We start from the raw sequence: 19,702 nt of genomic DNA, 5'->3' as shown, positions 1-19,702 counted from the left end.
TTGCAGCGTTGTTTGCACTGCAGCTGGTTGTGTGTGTGTGCTTTTCTCTTGTGACAAGTGCAGAAGTGTGACAAATGCACAAGTCTTCCCTTCTTTATAGCTCCTCCTGCATCTGCCTGAGTGTTTGTTACAGACATGTCAAAAAATAACAGCAGATGAACCAGATGCATTTAGTAGTGGGTCTAGAGGCATAAACACTGGTAATAGAGATACCACTTGCAAAGTAAGTTGTGAGGACTTCATTGAGATTTGTGAAACTCTTAAAACCCGCTGATAATTTAAAATTTGAGAAGCAATCTTAGAAACAGAGAAAATGCACAGTTTAACTCCCACCAAGTTCACTTATAAATTAGTTTTCCTAGTTTTTAATGACCTAACAGCAGGATGATAATATTTAATTAACAGAAGAAATCTTGCATCACTTTTAAAAAGTGACATCGATCTTTGGATTTGAGGTCTGTTGTTTATTAAAAATTTTTTATATATTGGAGAACGGAGAGAAAGGAGCACTGTCCTTCATGTGCTGATTGACTCCCCACATGCCCGTGGTGGCCGCGGCTGGACACCAGAGCTGGGGACCAAGGGCAGGTGGACCACAGGAGTGGCCGGAACCCAACCACGCGATCCCTCACTGCTCTGGCCCGCCACGTGCGTTAGCAGAAAACCCAGGGCAGGAATTGGAGCTGGCGAACAGACTCAAGTAGGGGGTTGGACTCCTAACTGATAGGCTAAAAATCTACCGATACATGATTTTGAATGTAAAAACGTGAAGTATATATGTATATACAGAGTTCTGTTTCCACTTTATGAAATTGACTGTAAAATGTAATTTAGAAATTGGTTTAAATGAAAAAAAAAACTCAGACTGTGAAGTAGCTTCTGAGCTTTAAAAATACTTTTTTCCTCCCTTAAATTGAGGTTCCATGTGGGAAAGCTGGGCTGAGGTCTTAGCGCCTGGCTCAGGCTGGCCGAGCTGTGGCCCTGGGAGCTGTGTGAGGCGTGAACCAGGGAAGGAAAGCACTGTGTCTCTCCCCTCCCAAATCAGTAAAGTTCAAAACAAAATTTGAAAAACCAAATTCAGGTTACACTCTGATGAAATTACGTAACTGTGAGAATTATGGTCTTGAATTCAAGAAAACTATTCTTGCAGGCATAGAAAAGCTTAGATAAGATTGTGCTGTGCTATCTAATTAGAGGAAAGAGAAATAAAACCTTTTGTGAAAAATGTAAGTTTTTCCAAGATGGTTCAGCTGCCCACATCCGCTTGACAAAATTATTCATTCAAAATGAAAACTTTTTTTTTAATGCCATACGTAATTACTTGGTCATGGTGGGAGCATTTTGCTTCGAAGGCGTTCTGTTGTCTGAAGGAGTTGTGTGTTGATCTTTCACACTTCCAAGTGCTATGAGGAGTGTTGTGTCGGAGAAGAGGACAATTTCCCGTGGTTGGTGCCTCGTTTTCTTTATGCTTCTCCTAACTTCCGGGACGTCGAGGGGACCTCCATTTCCTATCACCTCCCCTGTGCCACACACAGAAGAGCAAACTTGAGACTTATGTCTTAGAGCTGATACAGAGGGTGAATGATACACCACACTTAGAAAGGCCTGGAGGAAATGGAATTTTAAAAATTTATTTTTGTGCAAAACACTGAAATTTATGCCTGTGAGGCATCTTTAGAAAGTCCGTTAAACTACACTGTTACAGAAAACTGCATGGGCTCCAAGATAAATACACTGAGCAGCAAAATTAAGAGAAATCATGTCTAAAGTATAAATTAAAGAATCCTTGAGTTCTTTGTTGATTTCCTTCTTTCTTTCTTAGGTATTTGCAAATGAGAAGCTTGGTAATGATAGCCAACAGACTGAGTGCTTCCAGGGGCTGGGTCCCTAAGGGAGACCATCATTTTAGCACTCAGGACATTCCTATGAGTTAGCATCTACCTCACTGTCATATTGTTGGCTAACAAAGGTCAATGGACTGGCTCCGGGTCATAGGTGACAAGCCTGGGTTTCCAGAGAACAGAAACCTCTCTGAACTGGGATGAGAGAGCTGTTTCTCCTCCCACCCCAGAGGAAACAGCTTTCATCATTCCTCCCTTTAACATCACTTTAAGAGAGTTTTGTGGTGTGTTTGCCCTTCGTTTCACTGATGACCTATTAAGGTGTAGGCTGTCTCCACCCTAATGACAGCCTGTGCAGGGCTCCCAACTCCTGGCTCTGACGGTGCTTTTTTCTCCCATTTTCCGTTTCTCATAGTACCGCCACAACCCTAATCCTGAATACCGAGAAATCCCGAACCTGGAAGGCCCGGTCCCGGGTGTTCATGTGTTGTAATAAAATAAAATAAAATAAAGTAAAAAATTTCCTATTTCAGGATGCCTTTCATCATAAAGTAATTTGAACATTTTAAAAGTCAGAGGTTATTTGATTTAATACTATTCAGGGGCATCGCTCATAGGTCCCATAGAAACAGCAGTCAGAGTTATAAACTGACAGTGTAGAGAGAAAAGCAGGTGGGCAGATTAAAGGCTATTACTTCTCCAAAATAGACTTTCTTGTAGGTGACAACAGATCTTCTCTGTCAGATGACATTGGCAGAGATCATGGACTATTACCAGCATGGATCTAATGTTGGACATGGTGTTGCGAACAACCTCAGTATGCCCTGTGTTGGATAATCTGATTAGTTCAGTTACTGGCATTCTGAAAAGCCACCACTGTGTCTTCAACAGCCAGAGTTAAGCCAGCAAACACTAAGTTTGTTTATGGAGTGTTTTTTTTTTTATCTTGTGTTTAAATCACAAACTTAAATTTTCAGGATTAACTTGAGATGTAAGATACGCCAGTCTATTCCCCTGTAGTAATGAAGTTGCTTACAGTTTTGAAGGCCAGATCTAAGATTGTGGTGATTTGGGCTGGACAAAGTCGGGAAAGGCACAGAAAATGTAAAGTAGGAACGTGGTATCACTATGCGTATATATTCCAGCAATTTCCATTTCTGCTAATGCCACTTATTTCTGTTCCTGGTGAATTAACTCGTATTCCATAGTGGTAGAAAATAATATCACAGAAAACCTGACCACCCCTTGTGCAAGAGCGCCTGTTTGCTTTTCAAGCGCCCCTTTATGTTGAGGGCATAAAAAATGAAGAGCGGCACACTTTCCTGTTTCCCAGAAGTGCCTTTTAGCGTTTTATGATGCGATATTTGTTTCTGCCTCGATGTTTAATTGTTCCCAAGTCAGCATTTAAAATTCCAGGACACTTGCTGCCACTGCACATAATATTTTTGTACAATGGAAAGATCTGGAATGTTCCCACAGCAAAGCTCAGAAATTGTTCTGCTAACATGAATTTTTTTTTTTGCATGGTATAAATAATAGAGTGAAGAAGAGAAGCTTTGCCTCCCAGCCAACACTCCCGTGACCCTGGCAGGTCTGGGAACATCAGACACTTCTGCTTGGATCAGGGCCACGGCCAAAGTTATTGGATCTAACAAGTTGACATGTTTTGCCCCCCAGTTCTGATGCAGCCTGCGTGTTCTCCGTGGTGTTGATTTTGATGTGCACTCGGGGAGCCCATCTGTTTAGGACACAGTGTGAGGTCCCCCGCCCATGCCGTGGCCAGCCCGCAGAAGGCGCACCTGTCTTTGTAGCTTTCAAATGGCTGAACTCTAAGTACTTCACAGCATGGATTTTGCCAGTCTTTCTTTCCTTTTTGTGAATGACTCTCTGATGATCTGGGGTTTGCCTTTGTGCCTTGGGAGCCCCGGAGACTCGTCATGGACCCTTTGAACCAGTTAAGGACAGAAAAGGCTCCAGCCCCCACAGAGCCCACCCTGTCCCTGAGCATGTGCATCAAGGATGTTGTGCTTCTTTTTAGTGACACCTATGACTTATTGTGAAAAATTTCATTAGTGAAATAATGTTATTTTTCTTATTTCAAACATATTTCCATTTGCGGTTCCATGCTGATTTCTCTTCAGGTTCTTCCTGCTGCTTGTGCAACCACTCCCTAGCCTGTGAATAGCCAGCTCTCCCCTCCCTCTCCCTCCCTCCCTCCTTTTCTCTCCCTCTTTCTCTCTCCCCCTCCCTCTTGTCCCTTCCATTCCTTCCTTTCCTCCTTCCCCCTTTCTGTTTTTATTATTTTGCTCAATCTGTTTTGATGGGCAGGCTTCTGTACACACTAATTCTTATCATTGCATCAGCTGGTAATGAGTTAAACAGGACAAAGACAAACACCCGAAATGCAGAGCATATACAGTTTTCATTTCTTGTGATACTTTTTAACAGACATACAAGAGTGGTGTGTATTTATGGGGTGCTCAGTGATGCTTCATTAAATATGTTCATTGTGTAATGTGCACTCAGGGCAAACATATTTATCCTTTCCAGCGTTTGGCATTTCTTTAGGGTTGAAGCATCCAAAATCTTGTCTTCTGTTTTTTAAATAGAGACCTTTATAGTACATTAACACGAGCTCTGACAGTAAAAACTTTATGCATGATACTTTGAAAAAATGCTTTTCTGACAAATTCAGTAGACAGGTGTCATCTGCAAGAGTGGCTGTAGTTCGGCCCATACTTAAATGAAGCTGTGAACAGTGGAGCCTGCGGGAAAACTTGGAACAATTATGAATAGCAAGAGAGGGCTGATCACTCCGTCCAGCGGAAGCCCTGCTGAAACAGGCAGAGGAGCAGACTGTGATGGCTGGCCAGGACTCCTGGCACTGCCACCAGACTGAGCCTCTGGCCGAGTGCTGCCAGTGCCAGGCATCATAGAGAGGTGGTAGCTGTTGATCTGTGTGTGTGCGTCTCTCAGAGTAGGTCTCAGAAGCTGGCCCATGCCTGGAACCGTGTGTGTAGCTTCAGAACCAACGTGTCCTTAGAGAATTAATTTTCTGCCACGTTTCTTAGATGATAAAAGTGTCTTATTAATACATCAGTTTTAATTTCTTAGTTCCAAACATATAGATGAAATCCAACCATGGAAATCCTGGATATTAATCATTTTCCACAGTATGATTGTTTTTCAATAAGTTGCTTTTTTGAGGTTCCTGAAACTTGTTATTTTTCATGCTTTCATAAAGAAAAAAAAACCCCACCGTAACTTTTCCCAGGCACACCTTATCAGTTGCTGTGGTGCCTCCTTATCTGCAGGGCATATGTTACAAGACCCCAACAGATGCCTGAAGCCATGGGCAATGCTGTGGAACTGTGGAACCCTACGTGGTCCTGCCAGGCATTTCAAACAGGAACACATACTAGGAAACGTGTAATCACACTGCTTTGTCGTTGCACACTTAGAGCATGTGCCTGCACAAGCAAGGATGTCTTTGAGTCACTAAGCGACAGGATGTTACAAGGCCACTGTGTTGTAGCCAAAACCTCATTCCGCAGCCTAGGCTTTATGATTGATCCTAGACACATGTACTTACGGCATAATTCCATTTGTCAGTTAGGAACAGTAAGGTAGTACCAATGATGCTAATGAAAGAGGACACTTGGAACAATATATTGCAACAGCAGTAACTTAAAACGTGTGAATTGGTTGACTTCTGGAATTTTCCATCTCTTGTCAGAATGGGAAGCTCCCAGACAAGAGGGGACCGCTATTCATTTCATTACGCTCTGCAGTTAGAATAACAACTATAAATTGGAAGAAAAAGCAGCCCGGGGAACAGAACCACAGCCGGCTGCTGGTTGGTGTGCAACTCAGCTGTAAGAGCTGAAGCAGGTGGATCTGAGAACGGTCCCAGGTCCCAGGATGTGCAGTGTGAGTAAGGGCTTGACGGACAAGGCTGTAGATGGTGCAGAAGGGAGGGACTGCCATAACCACGGGGATGAGTCGGACCAAGCATATGGAGTCCGCACTGCATGCCGAGCTCCTGCTGTCAGATGCCTTCCTCTTAGGCTCCTGATGCTGCTCACCAGCCAAGCTTCTGTTAAAGGCAGCCTCCACGCACTTGCTAAAACACTGGACGGTATTGTGAAAGAGTGTATGGAATACTGCAGCTGCCAGCAGAGGCTTAGCCGGCTATGACATGTCACTGGCCCCTGAAACAAATGTAACAACTGTAAAGTAGTACATAGTGTTTGATGCCTTGATGCACAATGCGCATCATGTCATGTCCGGTCAGGGTAAATAAACCACGCATCTCCTCAGGTGCCGTCACTTTTCTTTGTGATGAAAGCATCTCTGAGGGTATCTTCTACTGTTTTTAGTGCAGAGATACACAGCACATTATCATTAGCCAGAAGTTACCCTGGTGGACAACGGAACCCCACAATGTCTTACTCCTTGCTTTCTACAGCTGTGGTACCTGTGAGCCAACCTTTCCCAGGCATCCCAGGCATCCCTCCCTGCCTAGCCTCTAGTAACTGCTGTCATGTTTTTAACTTCTGTGAGATCTCTGTTGTTGACACTCCCCGCAGCAGCACATCATGTGCACTTGGCCTGTGTGCTTGGCTTCTTTCTCCTCCAGTTGCATCCCATACTACCGAATCAATGCCTCAAGCGTTGGACCCAATGATCACCAACTCCTCCCCGCCCCCAGCCATCCCATTTGTTATTCTTAAGGCTGATTTTTTTTTAAAGTAAACCTTTGCCCAAGTTACTAAATATGACACTATTCAATGTATACATTTGAAATGCTCTACTCTGTATTTTATCCTGAGGAGCGGGTCTCTGAATATGTATCCATATATGTATACTAAATGGCCATGTGGGAATGATTTTCCCTGAACAGAGAGTAACTGGGAAGAACCAGTGATTGCTTCCTTCACCTAGACCGTCACTGGCTAGCCCAGATCTGAGGACCCGAGGGTCTGCAATTCCTCTGCGTACTTCAGAGTGCACTGGCAGCAGCACTGTCTTTCAAGTCATTACCCTTTCTCTGCCTCCCTTTCCATTCCGCTCCCCTCATGTGAGTACATCCCAGTTGTAGACTGGGTGTGTAACCTTTCACTCCACCTACCTACCTTTCTACCTTTCTTTCTTTCTTTCTTCCTCCCTTCCTTCCTTTCGTTCATTTATTCCTGTGATGTTGGGAAGTGCCTGACTAACCACAGCTCGATGTTGAGACACCATGTGCAGGTAAAAAGATCCATTCAAATGCAAGATGAGCGAAGGAATTTTAAAAGAGTATTTGCAGAAAATTCACTGGTGGGTTTCATATTCCACATGACAACAGTGATTTAAAATACTAGCTCCGATAAGACCTAATCAGTTTGTTTTGTGGCGCTGTAAGTGTATCCACAATTCCCTGGAAAGGCCATCTGAGTACCCCTTCCTTTTCCAGTGACAGAGTTGTGCAAGGTTAGACTTTTCTTCATGTTATTTGACCACCACAACAACAGGCAGTTGATGTTGGTTCTCATAAACCTGATCTCATTTTTTTCCCTTTCATATAGAGAGTGGCTGTATGAGAGGACAGAGACAGAGCTCCCATCCCAAAGCCAGGGGCTGGAAGCTCACCCCAAGGCTACAGGAGTGGCAGGGACTTAAACCCTTGAACTGTTACCTGCTGTTTCCCAGGACACTGAGATTAGAATCAAAGCTAGGCCTTTGTCTGAGATGTAGGCATCCCAACTCTGAGATATAGCATCTCAACTCCTGAGCCAAGTGCCTGCCTCCAAAGGTTGTCTAGACAATATGAAAGGACCCTTCCTTCTCAAGAATATATGGGTTCAGGATAATGTCATTATTTTCTGAAATTATGGTAACATGTAATTGATCCTGTTATTCTCAAAGGCATTAATGACTATTTCTAGTTTTCCTGTTTTTGGTTTCTACTGCAAAAGTGTTAATACATGATCTGAAGTGACATGCAATGTGTGTTTCTACACACATATGTGGGTGCAGGGATGTATATTTGCCCTTTATGGCTTATTTCAAAAAAAAATCCTGTTAAAGAAGATAAAGACATTCTGAGGCCAAAAATGTTTGAGATCTACTATATGTAGTAAGTCCATAGGGGCCGGCACCATGGCAATGCCAGCATAGCCACCATCTAGCATCATTTCGCTCATGATAGGTGAATTGCAACTATTGATTTACTGTGTATGTTGAATGAAGTTGAGTATTCATATTTAAATATCTACATGTTACATTTCATATCAACTAACAAACCCTTTGTGCATTTTTTTTCTTTTGGATAATTTGTTTTATTATCCAATGCATAAAATTCCCAAATTTCTTTGTCACCATAGCATTTGTAAATGAAAATATTGAGCATTCATGTGTCACATTTGTTTTCATTTTACTTTTTATCTTGAGGTATTTTGATATCTCATGTCGAAAACGGCTTTAGTCATTTAGAAAACTTACCTTTGTATTTTCCTCTGGTCAGTTCATGGTTTGTGGTTTTTTTTTGTTTGTTTGCTTTTTTTGCCATTTAAGTGCCTAATTTATCTGGTATTTGTCCTGCAGTAAGGAGATAGATATTGATCCAAATTTATTTAGTTAAGGTGTCTACAAAATTGTCTCAGCACAGTTATTTAATACTCTGTCTTTTCCTCACTAATTTAAATAAATTTATTTCTTATACAGAATAGACACTGCAGTCTATTGATTTTCTTGTCTGTTCTATCAGTTTATCTGTCTCAAGTGCCAGTATTACATTATTACAATTATTTATATTTTAGTTGATACCCACTGACATAGATTAATTTTACGTCCTGCTCACATGAAGCCGACTTGAAGAACTTTATGATTGGGTTGTTTTCATTGTCCCTCTTGATTTTGTAAAGTACATGGCTTCATCCTGGGCCAGTACAGGCAGTCTCTAGCCCATCTTCTTTCCTCCTGAGAAGGTTTGTAACTCTGTCTTGAATCTTTGCTTGTACTTTAGCTATTTCTCTTCCTTTTTTTGTTAAATGTTGTTTATCTGAAAGACATAATACAAGGGGGGTTGGGGTGAGACAGAGACAGAGAGATGTTCCATGAACTTTTTTTGCTCCCCAAAGGGCTGCGGCTGCATGAGCTAGGCCGGACCAAGCCAGGAGCTTCCTCCAAGTCTCCCCTGTGGGTTCAAAGATCTTGGGCCATTTTCTCTTGCTTTTCTCAGTGCATTTGTAGGCATCAGGATCAGAAATGGAACAGCCAGGATTCCAGTTAACACTTGTACTGGATTCTGGCAGCGCAGCTGGTGGCTTTGTTTGCCGCATTAGTGTTGGCCCGTCTTGCTTCTCCTTGAAGCCACCCCACTGGGAACCTCGGACAGTTACATTTTCCACTCTCAATGTCTTCAGTTGGCTCTTATTTTTATGCTTGTTCCTGTTTTGTGTTGCAAAACTCCTTTACCTTTCCAGAGATTCTTAAGTCTCAGTCTGTCAGCTCCATTGGATTAATTTTCTCTGGTGTTAATTTTCTAAATTTTTTCTTTTCGCCATGATGTATGTCTCTGCAGAGCAGTGATCCGGAGGGAAAGGTGGAACCCAGGCTACTGTGCTATGCTCTGGGGGTAGAGCTGGGGCCAGGACGGAGCTGGAGTGTAGACCCGGCCCTCCCCGTCGTTGTCTGTCTCCTTCAGAATGCTCAGCTAACTGACCCACACGCGTGTGCGGGTGTGCACACATGCACACATACACGTGTGCATACATTTTTTTAATCATAATAGCCCAAATGTCTTGTTAGCACAAAACTTTGGGAATTGTTGAAATATCAAGCCAGAAAGTTTATATTTGAGGTGTTTCCTAGGTGGCTTAGGAGTTGGTCAACTTCAGAGAGGTCTGTGTTGTACAGTCATCGTTATGTGTCGGTGCCATTAAAGGCCCCTTCACGAGGAATGCAGGTTGAATTTCTGAAAGGTTAGACAGGATCTGTAGAGGTGGGAAGTGAGGCCTGCCCGTCCTCCCCGCCTTCTGCCTGGCCTTGGCACTGCTTCCACGCATGCCAGGTGCAGATTCCTGGTCACGTTGACGTTAACTCACTGTGGAGTGCACGCTCACCTCCAACGTCACTCTGTGGACCTGCCACCTCTGAATCCAGATTCACTGCTGAAAAATGCCTGATTGAATGTCCAAGCATCAAGCGCACAGAGAGTAATTTCAGCATGTCCAGTGCAGTATACCCAGAGCTGTAACACTGTGTGTGAGGTGACTCTCACAGGTGGAGTAAGCCTGCTAAGCTCACCTTGCAGCCACCATTACCTCACAAAGGCTCAAAAAGAATGCGACTGGAACTGGATGAAAGAATTGTTCACAGAAGGTATTTGTAGTGGAGACGTCAGTGCTTAAAATTGTATATGGGAAATACATTAAATCTGTTCTCTTTATGTAAATGAATAAAGTAAAACAAGAAAATATGAAAAAAAATTTTAAAAAAAGATGGACTATATCAATCAGTGGACTCTGTACCAGTCTCATCTTACCTGGATTGTTGCTGATGATATGTTGGAGCTTCTAATTGATCGAGGTGATGCTCTGCTGGCTCTGCCCTCAAACCTGAGAGGGCCTCCCTAAGAGGCCGTTGAATTTGGCTGAACAATGGGATGCTGGACTCTGTATGGTTTGAGCTTTTAATTAGGGAATCTCAGCGGAACTTGAGCTGTGGTTATGCATCAAGGTGAAGGAACTCACCATGGGGGAAGGGTTTGGGGTGAAGGGGGGGGAATCCCAGTACCTATGAAACTGTGTCATGTAATACAATGTAATTAATGAATAAATGAATAGAAAAAAAACAAAATATGCAACAGCCTTCCTCCAATACTTAGTGTATTTCTTAAAGCACCATAGGTTCTTGGTATTAGAGTGCAATCATGGTGAAATATTAACTCCTTTATACTGAATTCCTTAAAGTTTAATAGTGCTACACACAAGACTGGTCAATAACTTCAAATCTAATTACTGAATGTTATCCTAAAATGTGTATCTATAAATTGTTGGTTGTTTTTCGTTTTGCACTTAATGAAAACAGTGCTGATAATTAAAAGTATTTCATGAAAATTGAGAGAACACAAATTTAATGATACTGCATTACATATATTCCAACTACCTAAACTAAGTATTCAGCATTTCTAAATAATAGGGCAAATAAAAATCATGGAAAACATTATTTTTAATGATTCTGAGAAAAACCTGGACTCACATTCCTGGTTTTTTGCAATCTGTGTTACTTCTACATTTTAAGCTTCAACAAGTCAGTGTATGACTTACCAGCAAAAACTCTGACAGAGATAACTTGGTCATCTCTCGGAAGTATAAGCAAAATAATTGAGACAAGAGAAAAGATCATTGAAAGGGATTGTTGGAGAGTATGAAATGGAGAACTTGGGTTTTAAACTGGGAGGAAGCATGATTTACTGATTCACTGTGCCCACTGTCGGTGCTGCCTGAGCTGCCGAGGGCTGGGCTGGGAAGAGCCTCAGACTGAAACAGAGAAGTAAGATATTGGCGCCCCATTGCACGGCACTGCTTTGCCCAGCAGCCTGAAATAAAGTGTCTTCCAAAGCTTCCCTATTCCAAATTACTCAGCTGAGACTGTAAAATCAGTCTTTAGAGGACTAATCGAAATCAGTGTAAATATTGAAAGTAGTAGTTAAAATGTACGTTCATGGGAACAATTCTCTGAGTCTCAAAAAGAGAAGGAGACCGAAAATGGACTCGTGTCTGTTGCCACTTTGGCGTCTGAGCATTGAAATGAGGAAGCAGAGCTGCATTCCTGAGGCAGGTGACTCGGAGATGCCTGAGAACAAGGGTCCGTGGAGTGTGTGTGAGGTCGGTGTAGCAGCACTGCAAGGCAGAGGTGTTCCTGCGACAGAGGCCGGGCACTGTAGATGAGACTACTGCAGAAAGTTTGTGGGAAATAGAAACAAACGTTTGAGTGTTAAAAATGCGCTAAAATCCAAGTGTAGATTTGTGTTTCGTAATATGTCTTTTCATGAGCCCTTAGAAGATCCCTTGTTTGCATGGATTTCAAAATGGTTCACGGTGAAGTGAGCTCACCTTTAGCTCCATTTTCCAAATGGTTTGGAATCTGCTCAGCCGCAAGGGAGGCCGAGACGTGTCTGCAGGCAGCCCCTGAGAACGCAGCCCCTGGCCTCCGCGGAAAGCGTGTCTCCTGTCATCCGGTTCTGGGTTGCACCAAGCTCGCCTTCGGATGACAGAGGACTGCTTCCCGCACGCTGGGCATCCTGTGCCCTTGTCATCTCTCAGAGTGGAGAAGCCTCAATGCCAGGGTTTGCTGGTGAACATGCCAGTGGGAGACATCTAGTCTTTTTATCTGATTTGAATTAAGGGGGGGCAATGCTAACAATTTATCCAAAAACTTGGAGCAGTACCTTTCTACCAAGTTTAAGATTCCACAAATTAGCATAAAGACACTTTAAACTGATGGAAATAAATTTTAAGTGAATAAAGCATTTTTGGTACATTGTAGCATTTAATTTAGCTATAAAGTTTCAAAGAGATCCCTAATTAAGCTTGTTCAGAATATTTAAATGTACTAAGTCACATCTGCATGTGATAACCAATCAAATGCTTTCTATGCATAAAATAGGGTAGTGGCAGGGAGTACATACAGCATTTTCTAAAAATGAGTTCATAAAGCTTGCTTCCATCATAGGGCAGTGTTAAAACTAAAATTATTATGTGCTTATTTAACATATCTAGAAAAATGTACCTAAAGATTATTCACTTCTTGTATTACACCAATACTAATATTAACTGCTCTGTTGTTGAAATCCATGTCGTCGGTGTTGTCACCCACCAGCGAAGTGGAGAGGTTAGCATCGATTGTCTCTTGTTTCTTCAGATAAACCTGCAGAGGAAGATGAGAGTGACTGGTGTGATTACTCAAGGAGCCAAGAGGATCGGGAGCCCAGAGTACATAAAATCCTACAAAATTGCCTACAGTAATGACGGAAAGTCGTGGGCCATGTACAAAGGGAAAGGCACCAGTGAAGATGTGGTAAGGCAGACCTAATTTATCAGTAAAGTCCCACTGAGGCACAACCGAGTCTTCCGAAAAAAGGCTTACGGGGTTGAAAATAAATTTCTGATGCTTTTACATTGTCATTGGGCTCACAGGGTTATCAGAGAATAAGTCTCTTGAAATTGTAAATTTCTAGTGACTTCCACTTACTGCTTGTCACTTTGTAAATGATGGCCCAATGAATACTTAGCATGATCTCGCATGCGATGACTAACATTTTAAAACTGAAGTAAAAGCACGTTTTGCTTTCTTCTCGGTATTTATGGATTAGAATGTTCTGTGATCAACCTGCTTCTCATCAAAACTGATATTTTTTAAAACAGGGAAGCGCCGGTTGTGTATGTTTTTCTTAATTGTAAAAAATTTATTTAACAGAAACGACATTCTTTTTGTGTTCACAATTTTTGTATTTATCAAACATTTCAAATGGTAACACTATCAGCAATGCAGATCACCCATTTATAAGTAAACATTAAACCAGGCTCTAATCCTGTGGTGAAAGATTTAAACATTATCCTCTTGGATGAATTAAAATAAGGCTTTCTGATTACTGGGTTACATTGAAGGGCAGATAAAACTAAAGCTTACACAAGTCAAAATGTCCTGTGTTAGCCCTTGCTTTTTTAGGGGAGGAATAAAGTTTTCACTAGAAACACGCCTAAGGACGAGAAAGTTTCTTGTGCAGGATCTGAGATCATCAGTGGAAATGCATTCTTGACGAATTGGACCACAGAGTACTGTTGAGTGTGACCATAGCCTTAGAGACCTCGTGGTGGGGACGCCATGGTGGGGACTGGTTCGTACCACAACAGTAGCAACATTAAGTCTCAGTGAGAAAGGATAGATCCCGATTCAGTCAAGGATTTCCAGTGTCCACGTCTCAAAAACAGAGGGAAGCGCCCCCACCCCGCCTCCGAAGGGCCGGCTTCAAAACTGGCCCGACCTCCACAGCAGCTTGCAGGTGACACTGTGTTACACAGCGCTGTATAGCTTTCGTTTAGCGTTTTATTTACACATCTCACATTCTCTGCTGGTGGGAAGCTGCTTCCTAACTGTTGCCAGCTCCCGGGTTTCTCAGCCCCATGTTTGAAGGATTAGATTGATGAAGGCATTGGGTCGATGTATGAAAATCAGCAAAGAAGTTGTCATAATGAATCATCTTAATCATCTGCATTGGATCTTTTGGCAGGTGTTTCGTGGAAATGTGGATAACAACACCCCCTATGCCAACTCTTTCACACCCCCTATAAAGGCTCAGTATGTCAGACTGTATCCCCAAGTTTGTCGAAGGCACTGCACCTTGCGGATGGAACTCCTGGGCTGCGAACTGTCAGGTGAGTGTCTGGGTACCTATCCCCGTCCCTCTTTTTAAACAAAGCAGAAAGCTTATTGTGTGTAACCTGCTTCTGAGTCGCCAGTGTTTAAAAATGTAGTTAAGTTGCAAAATATCTAGAGTATGGTCCATTGGAAAAGTGCGCGTGTGTGTGTGTGTGTGTGTGTGTGGAATAGAAAATTTCCAGAGCCTGCTACAGTGCAGAATTAATGTAGACAAGATAATGTATTCAACTGAGTGATCGAAGAAAGTGCAATGAATTCTCATGAAAAACTCTCATCAAATTGAACTGTGTTTCATTGTTTTTGGAAATCACAGTGATTTGTGTCATATGACAAAAGTTCAGTCAAAACCAAAGTTTGTCTGACCTCATAAATTGCAGCAAATTTAAGCTGAATACCACAGGAAGGAGAGCTTTATCTCTGCTCATGTATCGTAAATACTTGGCTGGCTTTTTTTTTTTTTGCCTTCTTAGGTTTTGGGAAACATGTAGATTTATCATTCTCTCAAGGGGACAATACTTCAATACCAGGATTGCAACTATAAATTCATTCTCGGACCATTCCCAGCCTAGCAACCTGCGTGCTGCACAGTTAGTGGTGGTGAGCTCCAGGGTAGTCCATGAAAGGGACAAGAGTTAAATAATTCTTGTCCTGCAGGAGTGAGAAGGCCGAGTGAGAAGATGGAGACTTTAAGTGGGTGTCCCACAGTAGTCCTGTCTCAGTACAGTTAGCGTCTGGTTCTGTTATTTTCATAACTAAACCTTATAAACTACCCTTGCCACAGTGAACTGAAGTTATTTTGCTCAGAGAACTGTGAAGAAAGTTGTTTATGTCTTTGGAACTATTTAGTATAAAAAAGTATGGGTGAAAAAGCTTTCCCAAACTCAGTACCATTCAGTTAAAACTAGAAGGCTGGGTCCTTGCGGAGAGATGGTTTTGAGGTCCATGTTTCCTTTAAAGAGGTCACCTGAAGGTTAAGGTGTGTGTTTTTATATCCATTTCCTTTCTTAGATTTGTTTGTGATGCCTGGAAGAGGAATGATTGTGAAGCAAATAGAAGATTACTATTTAAAAATAGTCAATACGCAATAAGCTCACTATACAGAAGGAAATTAGAGTGACTTGGCCAACTTGATAAATATATTTCAAGAGTCACAGTTTTCATCTTCTGTGATGATGTTTTTTTTAATGCAATGAAGTGATTTACGCTTTCCATAGTTAATTATCTTACCAGAGATCTTTTGCTTACTGTGGTCGTTGGAGCTAGCTTACCGAGAGCTGGTGCATTGTAGTGGAATAGCCGTGTGGTTTTCATGTTGCACATGGCTACATCACTGCAACCCAGTGTCCTCCCTAAGCCATCCATCCTTGAGCAGGGAGAGCAAGGCACAGTGCAGTGATATTGGCTGCAAAGCCTGTAGTTTTCAGCTGCTTGACATCAGCTACCCCAGGTTTCCAGTCTTTTGAATCAGGGGTGTCAGTCTCTCGTCTGTGGCACGGCGACATTCCTAAGGTGTAAATATATTTGGCTTTCGAGTTTGACAAGAGGTTACACCTGACACATCACAGATAACAATTTTGTCAAAGAGAGGCAGTGCCCTGTCTTCTGACCCCACAAATTGATTCTGAACTTGCATGTAGCAGATGCCTGTAAAAGCTATGGCCCTCCATTCGAGGAATAAGCAGTTTCCGTGCTTAAATACTTCTCTTTGTTCAAGTGCAGTCTATGCTTGTAAAAGTTAATTTATTCATATGAAATCACGTGGATTAGAAGGAAACTGTTGGCTGAGGTACATGGACGAAGAAGTTGCTCTGTCACATTGGGAATAAATCCTCCTATAGGAAACCTTCATTTCCTGCAGTCTGAGTGCATTTATAGAGAGCCTGGGCTCCCAGACTGTGTTCAGCAAGCTGTGCACCTGCAAGATGAGCAGTTCATGTCTCCAGAAACACTTAAAAAGAGCATCTCCTGTGTCCTCTGGGAGAGACCACAACTGACCAACATTTGGAGTGAAATAGATCATGACCTTAATTAAACAATTCACTCCTAGAACCAACCTCTGTTGCCTCCTCTGGGACCGAGTGCAGAGTGACAGGGCGGGTATGAGATGAGCTGCACTAGCACATTAAAAATGGTCCAAGGAAAAGCATCTCTTTCCTATTAAATGCCTCCAAAGATTGTGCTGTATCAGAACATTAGAAAAGCAACTACCTTTTGCTTCCTTCTTGTATCTCTTCTGCAAAGTTTTCCAACCAACAGGCTGGGCCAGGCAGGATAAGGAATGGAGCCTGAGGAACAAGCCGGTAGTCTGTAATGCAGACAGTACACGTCCTTTGGAGCTGCCCGAAGATAAATGGCTTGCCACGATGGCTAATAGAACGATCCTGAGTCCTTGGCATTTGTTATTTTTCTCGCCTGGGGTTTACATTTAGGTTTACAGCTATCTTTATTATGGGGCTTGGAATATATGTCTTGCACCTTGTAACTCAACAAGACTTGTATAAAGATGTACAGCCCTCAGAAGCCTTTGGGTGGTTTTGTTTTGGTTTGGTTTTTGGTTTTTTTTTTTTTTTCCATGCTTGTGTGGAATGGAGGATTCCCAGAGGGAGGAGGTGAGGGCAAGTGTGGAGGAAGATCAGGAGAGAAGGCGTCTAGACTGACCAGGACAGAAAGCTACTAAATGCAGTAAAGAATTACTCATCAGTGAAGAGCACTGAGGCGCTTCTCTCGGACCCTAGACTTAGAAACGGGCTTCGAAATGGCTAGAAATGAGTCCGCTTGGCAAATGGCTTAGAGATTGACCCTGCTGACAGCATGTTCTTCAGCACTCATTGGCAGGCTCATATTTGGGACCTTAACTTGACTGTTTGACGGAATGAGGTTAAGACTAACATGTCCTAAGAGCCGGTTGTGTGCCAACATTGCTTCCAGGTCTTTCTATGAACTAACTAGCTTTAGGTTTTGGTTTTGGTTTTGTTTTGTTTTTTGTTTTGTTTTAAAAGAACTTCTCTGAGGAAGTTTCTGTAGTTTTCACTGTTTGTATAGGAAACCGAGGCACTAAATGGTTTAATGACCAAAAAATTATGTGGTTCGAGAAGTCTCCTATTGTCTCTTGGCTTCATTTAACTTGTGAAATTCTAGGGCAAAATACACAGTTCGACCTGCAGAAGACATCCTCTGGCTAATGTGAGGCGAGTAGGCATGCTGTCACACAGTTTATAATGGGATCTTGTCCAAGTAGCAATAATGAATTGAGAAGATCTGTGCATATGTAAAAACACACACTTTAAGTTTCAAAGACAGGCACACATTTTTGTAACATCAAACATGAACGTGAAACAACAGTATAATTGATAATATTTAAAAATATGAAAACACTAGGTTATTTAGTATGGGAGAAAATATAGGAATTTACTTAAACGTTTTCTCTATTAACATTTTCTTGCTAGACTGTGCATGTGTTATTACTTTATCTCCTTATTGACACACCACGCCTTACAGTCCCTGGCACCTGGTTCTATATGGAGTGCATATTGGCTTCCTGATTTCCATAGGATACCTTCTCGGAGCTGTAGGTTGGTGATAGAGTAATGGGTATTTCTCCTATCCAAGCACTTAGCAGGCCAGACCTGGTCAGCTGCCGGGACAGGGCACGTCCAGGGTGCTATAGCCATAGACCTCCCAGATACTTCATAGGAGAAAACTGCTGTCCAGTTTAGCACATTGCAGTCCATCAGCTTGTGAAAATGATATTGTATTGGGGAATTTCCATCTGCACTATTGTGAAAACAAATAAAAGCAAACCAATTCTACTTTGTGAGAAAATGTCCCATTTTGAAGAAAAAAAAAGCCTGCTGGAAAGCAGGGAGCCGTTCTGAGGCTGTCTGTAATGAGACGGGGGACGCATTTCAGCGTGGTTTTCCCTGCGCAAAGTCATCTATCAAAGAAATGTAGTTTAAACTGTCCGTCTTATTTTCATTTTTTTCCCAAAATATGTTCAGACAAAATAGCCTGGATTGACTGTCCTGTTTTTCAGTTTGATTCTAGGTTTATTTCTGATTATAGCCTGCTGTTAGGTTTTGTTTTTCAGGGGAATGAATAGCTTTCCATTTAATCTTCTCTGGCCTGTCTAAAATGAACAGAGTTCCAGGGTGATGGGCTGTTTTTTCTCATGGAGCCCTTCTTCTCTCTCAGGCTGCTCTGAGCCCCTGGGGATGAAGTCGGGACACATACAAGACTATCAGATCACTGCCTCCAGCATCTTCAAAACCCTCAACATGGACATGTTCAGCTGGGAGCCGCGGAAAGCCCGGCTGGACAAGCAGGGCAAGGTGAACGCCTGGACCTCCGGCCACAACGACCAGTCGCAGTGGTTGCAGGTAATGTTCTCTGACACTTTTTCTCCACCTGCAGAGAGGCAAATAAGCTCTCTTGTGGGGGTTAGGACAGTTCCAGTGCAGCCTACCCCAGCTTGACCACCTCGAGGGAGAGCAGACGTCCTGTGTGAAGCCGGTACCTTCAAGGTGAGTTGTGCTGTGTTACGGGTTTGCAGAAGCCACTCTGGGGCTGGTGCAGCGTGTCACCCCAGATCTCACTGTGCACAGGTCGAGCTGATCCATTAGGAGACGGTATGCATTGGAAGCCTCCCCCGTTCTCAGGCTGTGTGTTCGTATTGGTTTTAAAAGTGTCAAGACAGGCCCTGCAAGGCCATTGAGATCCTGCCGCGCACTTGCAGGTAGTTCTGGCATGGTCGTAACTCGTGACCTGTTAGCTCTTTACTGGAGGTTGCTGAGCAATGGAGTGGCTGGGCTGCGTCCTAACACAGCTTGCATGTAGAAGGAGCGCAAGGTTGCTACACACTCCGTTGTCTGCAGATGAAGTCTAGCTGTGGTCCAGTGCTTGCGGAAACAGCCTTCTTAAAGGGGACTTAGCTGTGGAAGACAGGTAGGAGGGCACTGGCTGGGGAATGTCTTTTGTGGCCAAGAGGTCACTTGATTTGAAAGATACAGAGTTTTTGCGCTCGCGGCCTTTGATGTCATAGCCCTGAGTTTCGAAATGGTGGCAACTCGTTGCGTTCCTGGGACTCTTGCCAACAATTTAAAATCGCAAATGTAACGGTTCCCCTAAACTATACTTGTCATCTTACCGGGTCACCTGCCATGGGCAAGAGACCCTGTAAACTTGGTGCTTCCTCTGCTGGCCTTGATCTTGTTCTTATGGTCAGCAAATGTCTTTTTTTCCCCTCTCTTCACAGACCATGGAGGTCTCCATTGGTCTAGAGATACCTTGAGCAATTTCAGTAGCTGTCAGACATTACAGATAACGGTGGATATCTCTCTTGTTGCAGTTGTATGAACTTTCTGAAGAAAGGTTTTCTTTTTTCATATAAGCAGTCTTCAAAGAGTTCTTGCAGAAATTATATTGTAGGAGGAAAATCG

The 19,702-nt window shown here is 42.8% G+C and overlaps 1 protein-coding gene across 2 annotated transcripts in view; it reads left to right on the top strand.

The window, feature by feature from the left end:
- Window positions 1–19,702, top strand: part of EDIL3 (EGF like repeats and discoidin domains 3) — a 287,743-nt gene that overhangs the window by 200,315 nt on the left and 67,726 nt on the right. For both annotated transcript variants that reach the window (XM_004586218.2, XM_058656184.1), the window contains 3 exons: window positions 12,750–12,905; window positions 14,119–14,263; window positions 18,459–18,643. In XM_004586218.2, the coding sequence (XP_004586275.2) occupies window positions 12,750–12,905; window positions 14,119–14,263; window positions 18,459–18,643 (486 nt within the window). The remainder of the gene's footprint in view (window positions 1–12,749; window positions 12,906–14,118; window positions 14,264–18,458; window positions 18,644–19,702) is intronic.

Source organism: Ochotona princeps, chromosome 28, assembly GCF_030435755.1.
Source record: "Ochotona princeps isolate mOchPri1 chromosome 28, mOchPri1.hap1, whole genome shotgun sequence".
Classification (NCBI taxonomy): Eukaryota; Metazoa; Chordata; class Mammalia; order Lagomorpha; family Ochotonidae; genus Ochotona; species Ochotona princeps.
The sequence above is the reverse complement of the archived record's forward strand: the minus strand, read 5'-3'. Positions and strand labels throughout refer to the sequence as shown.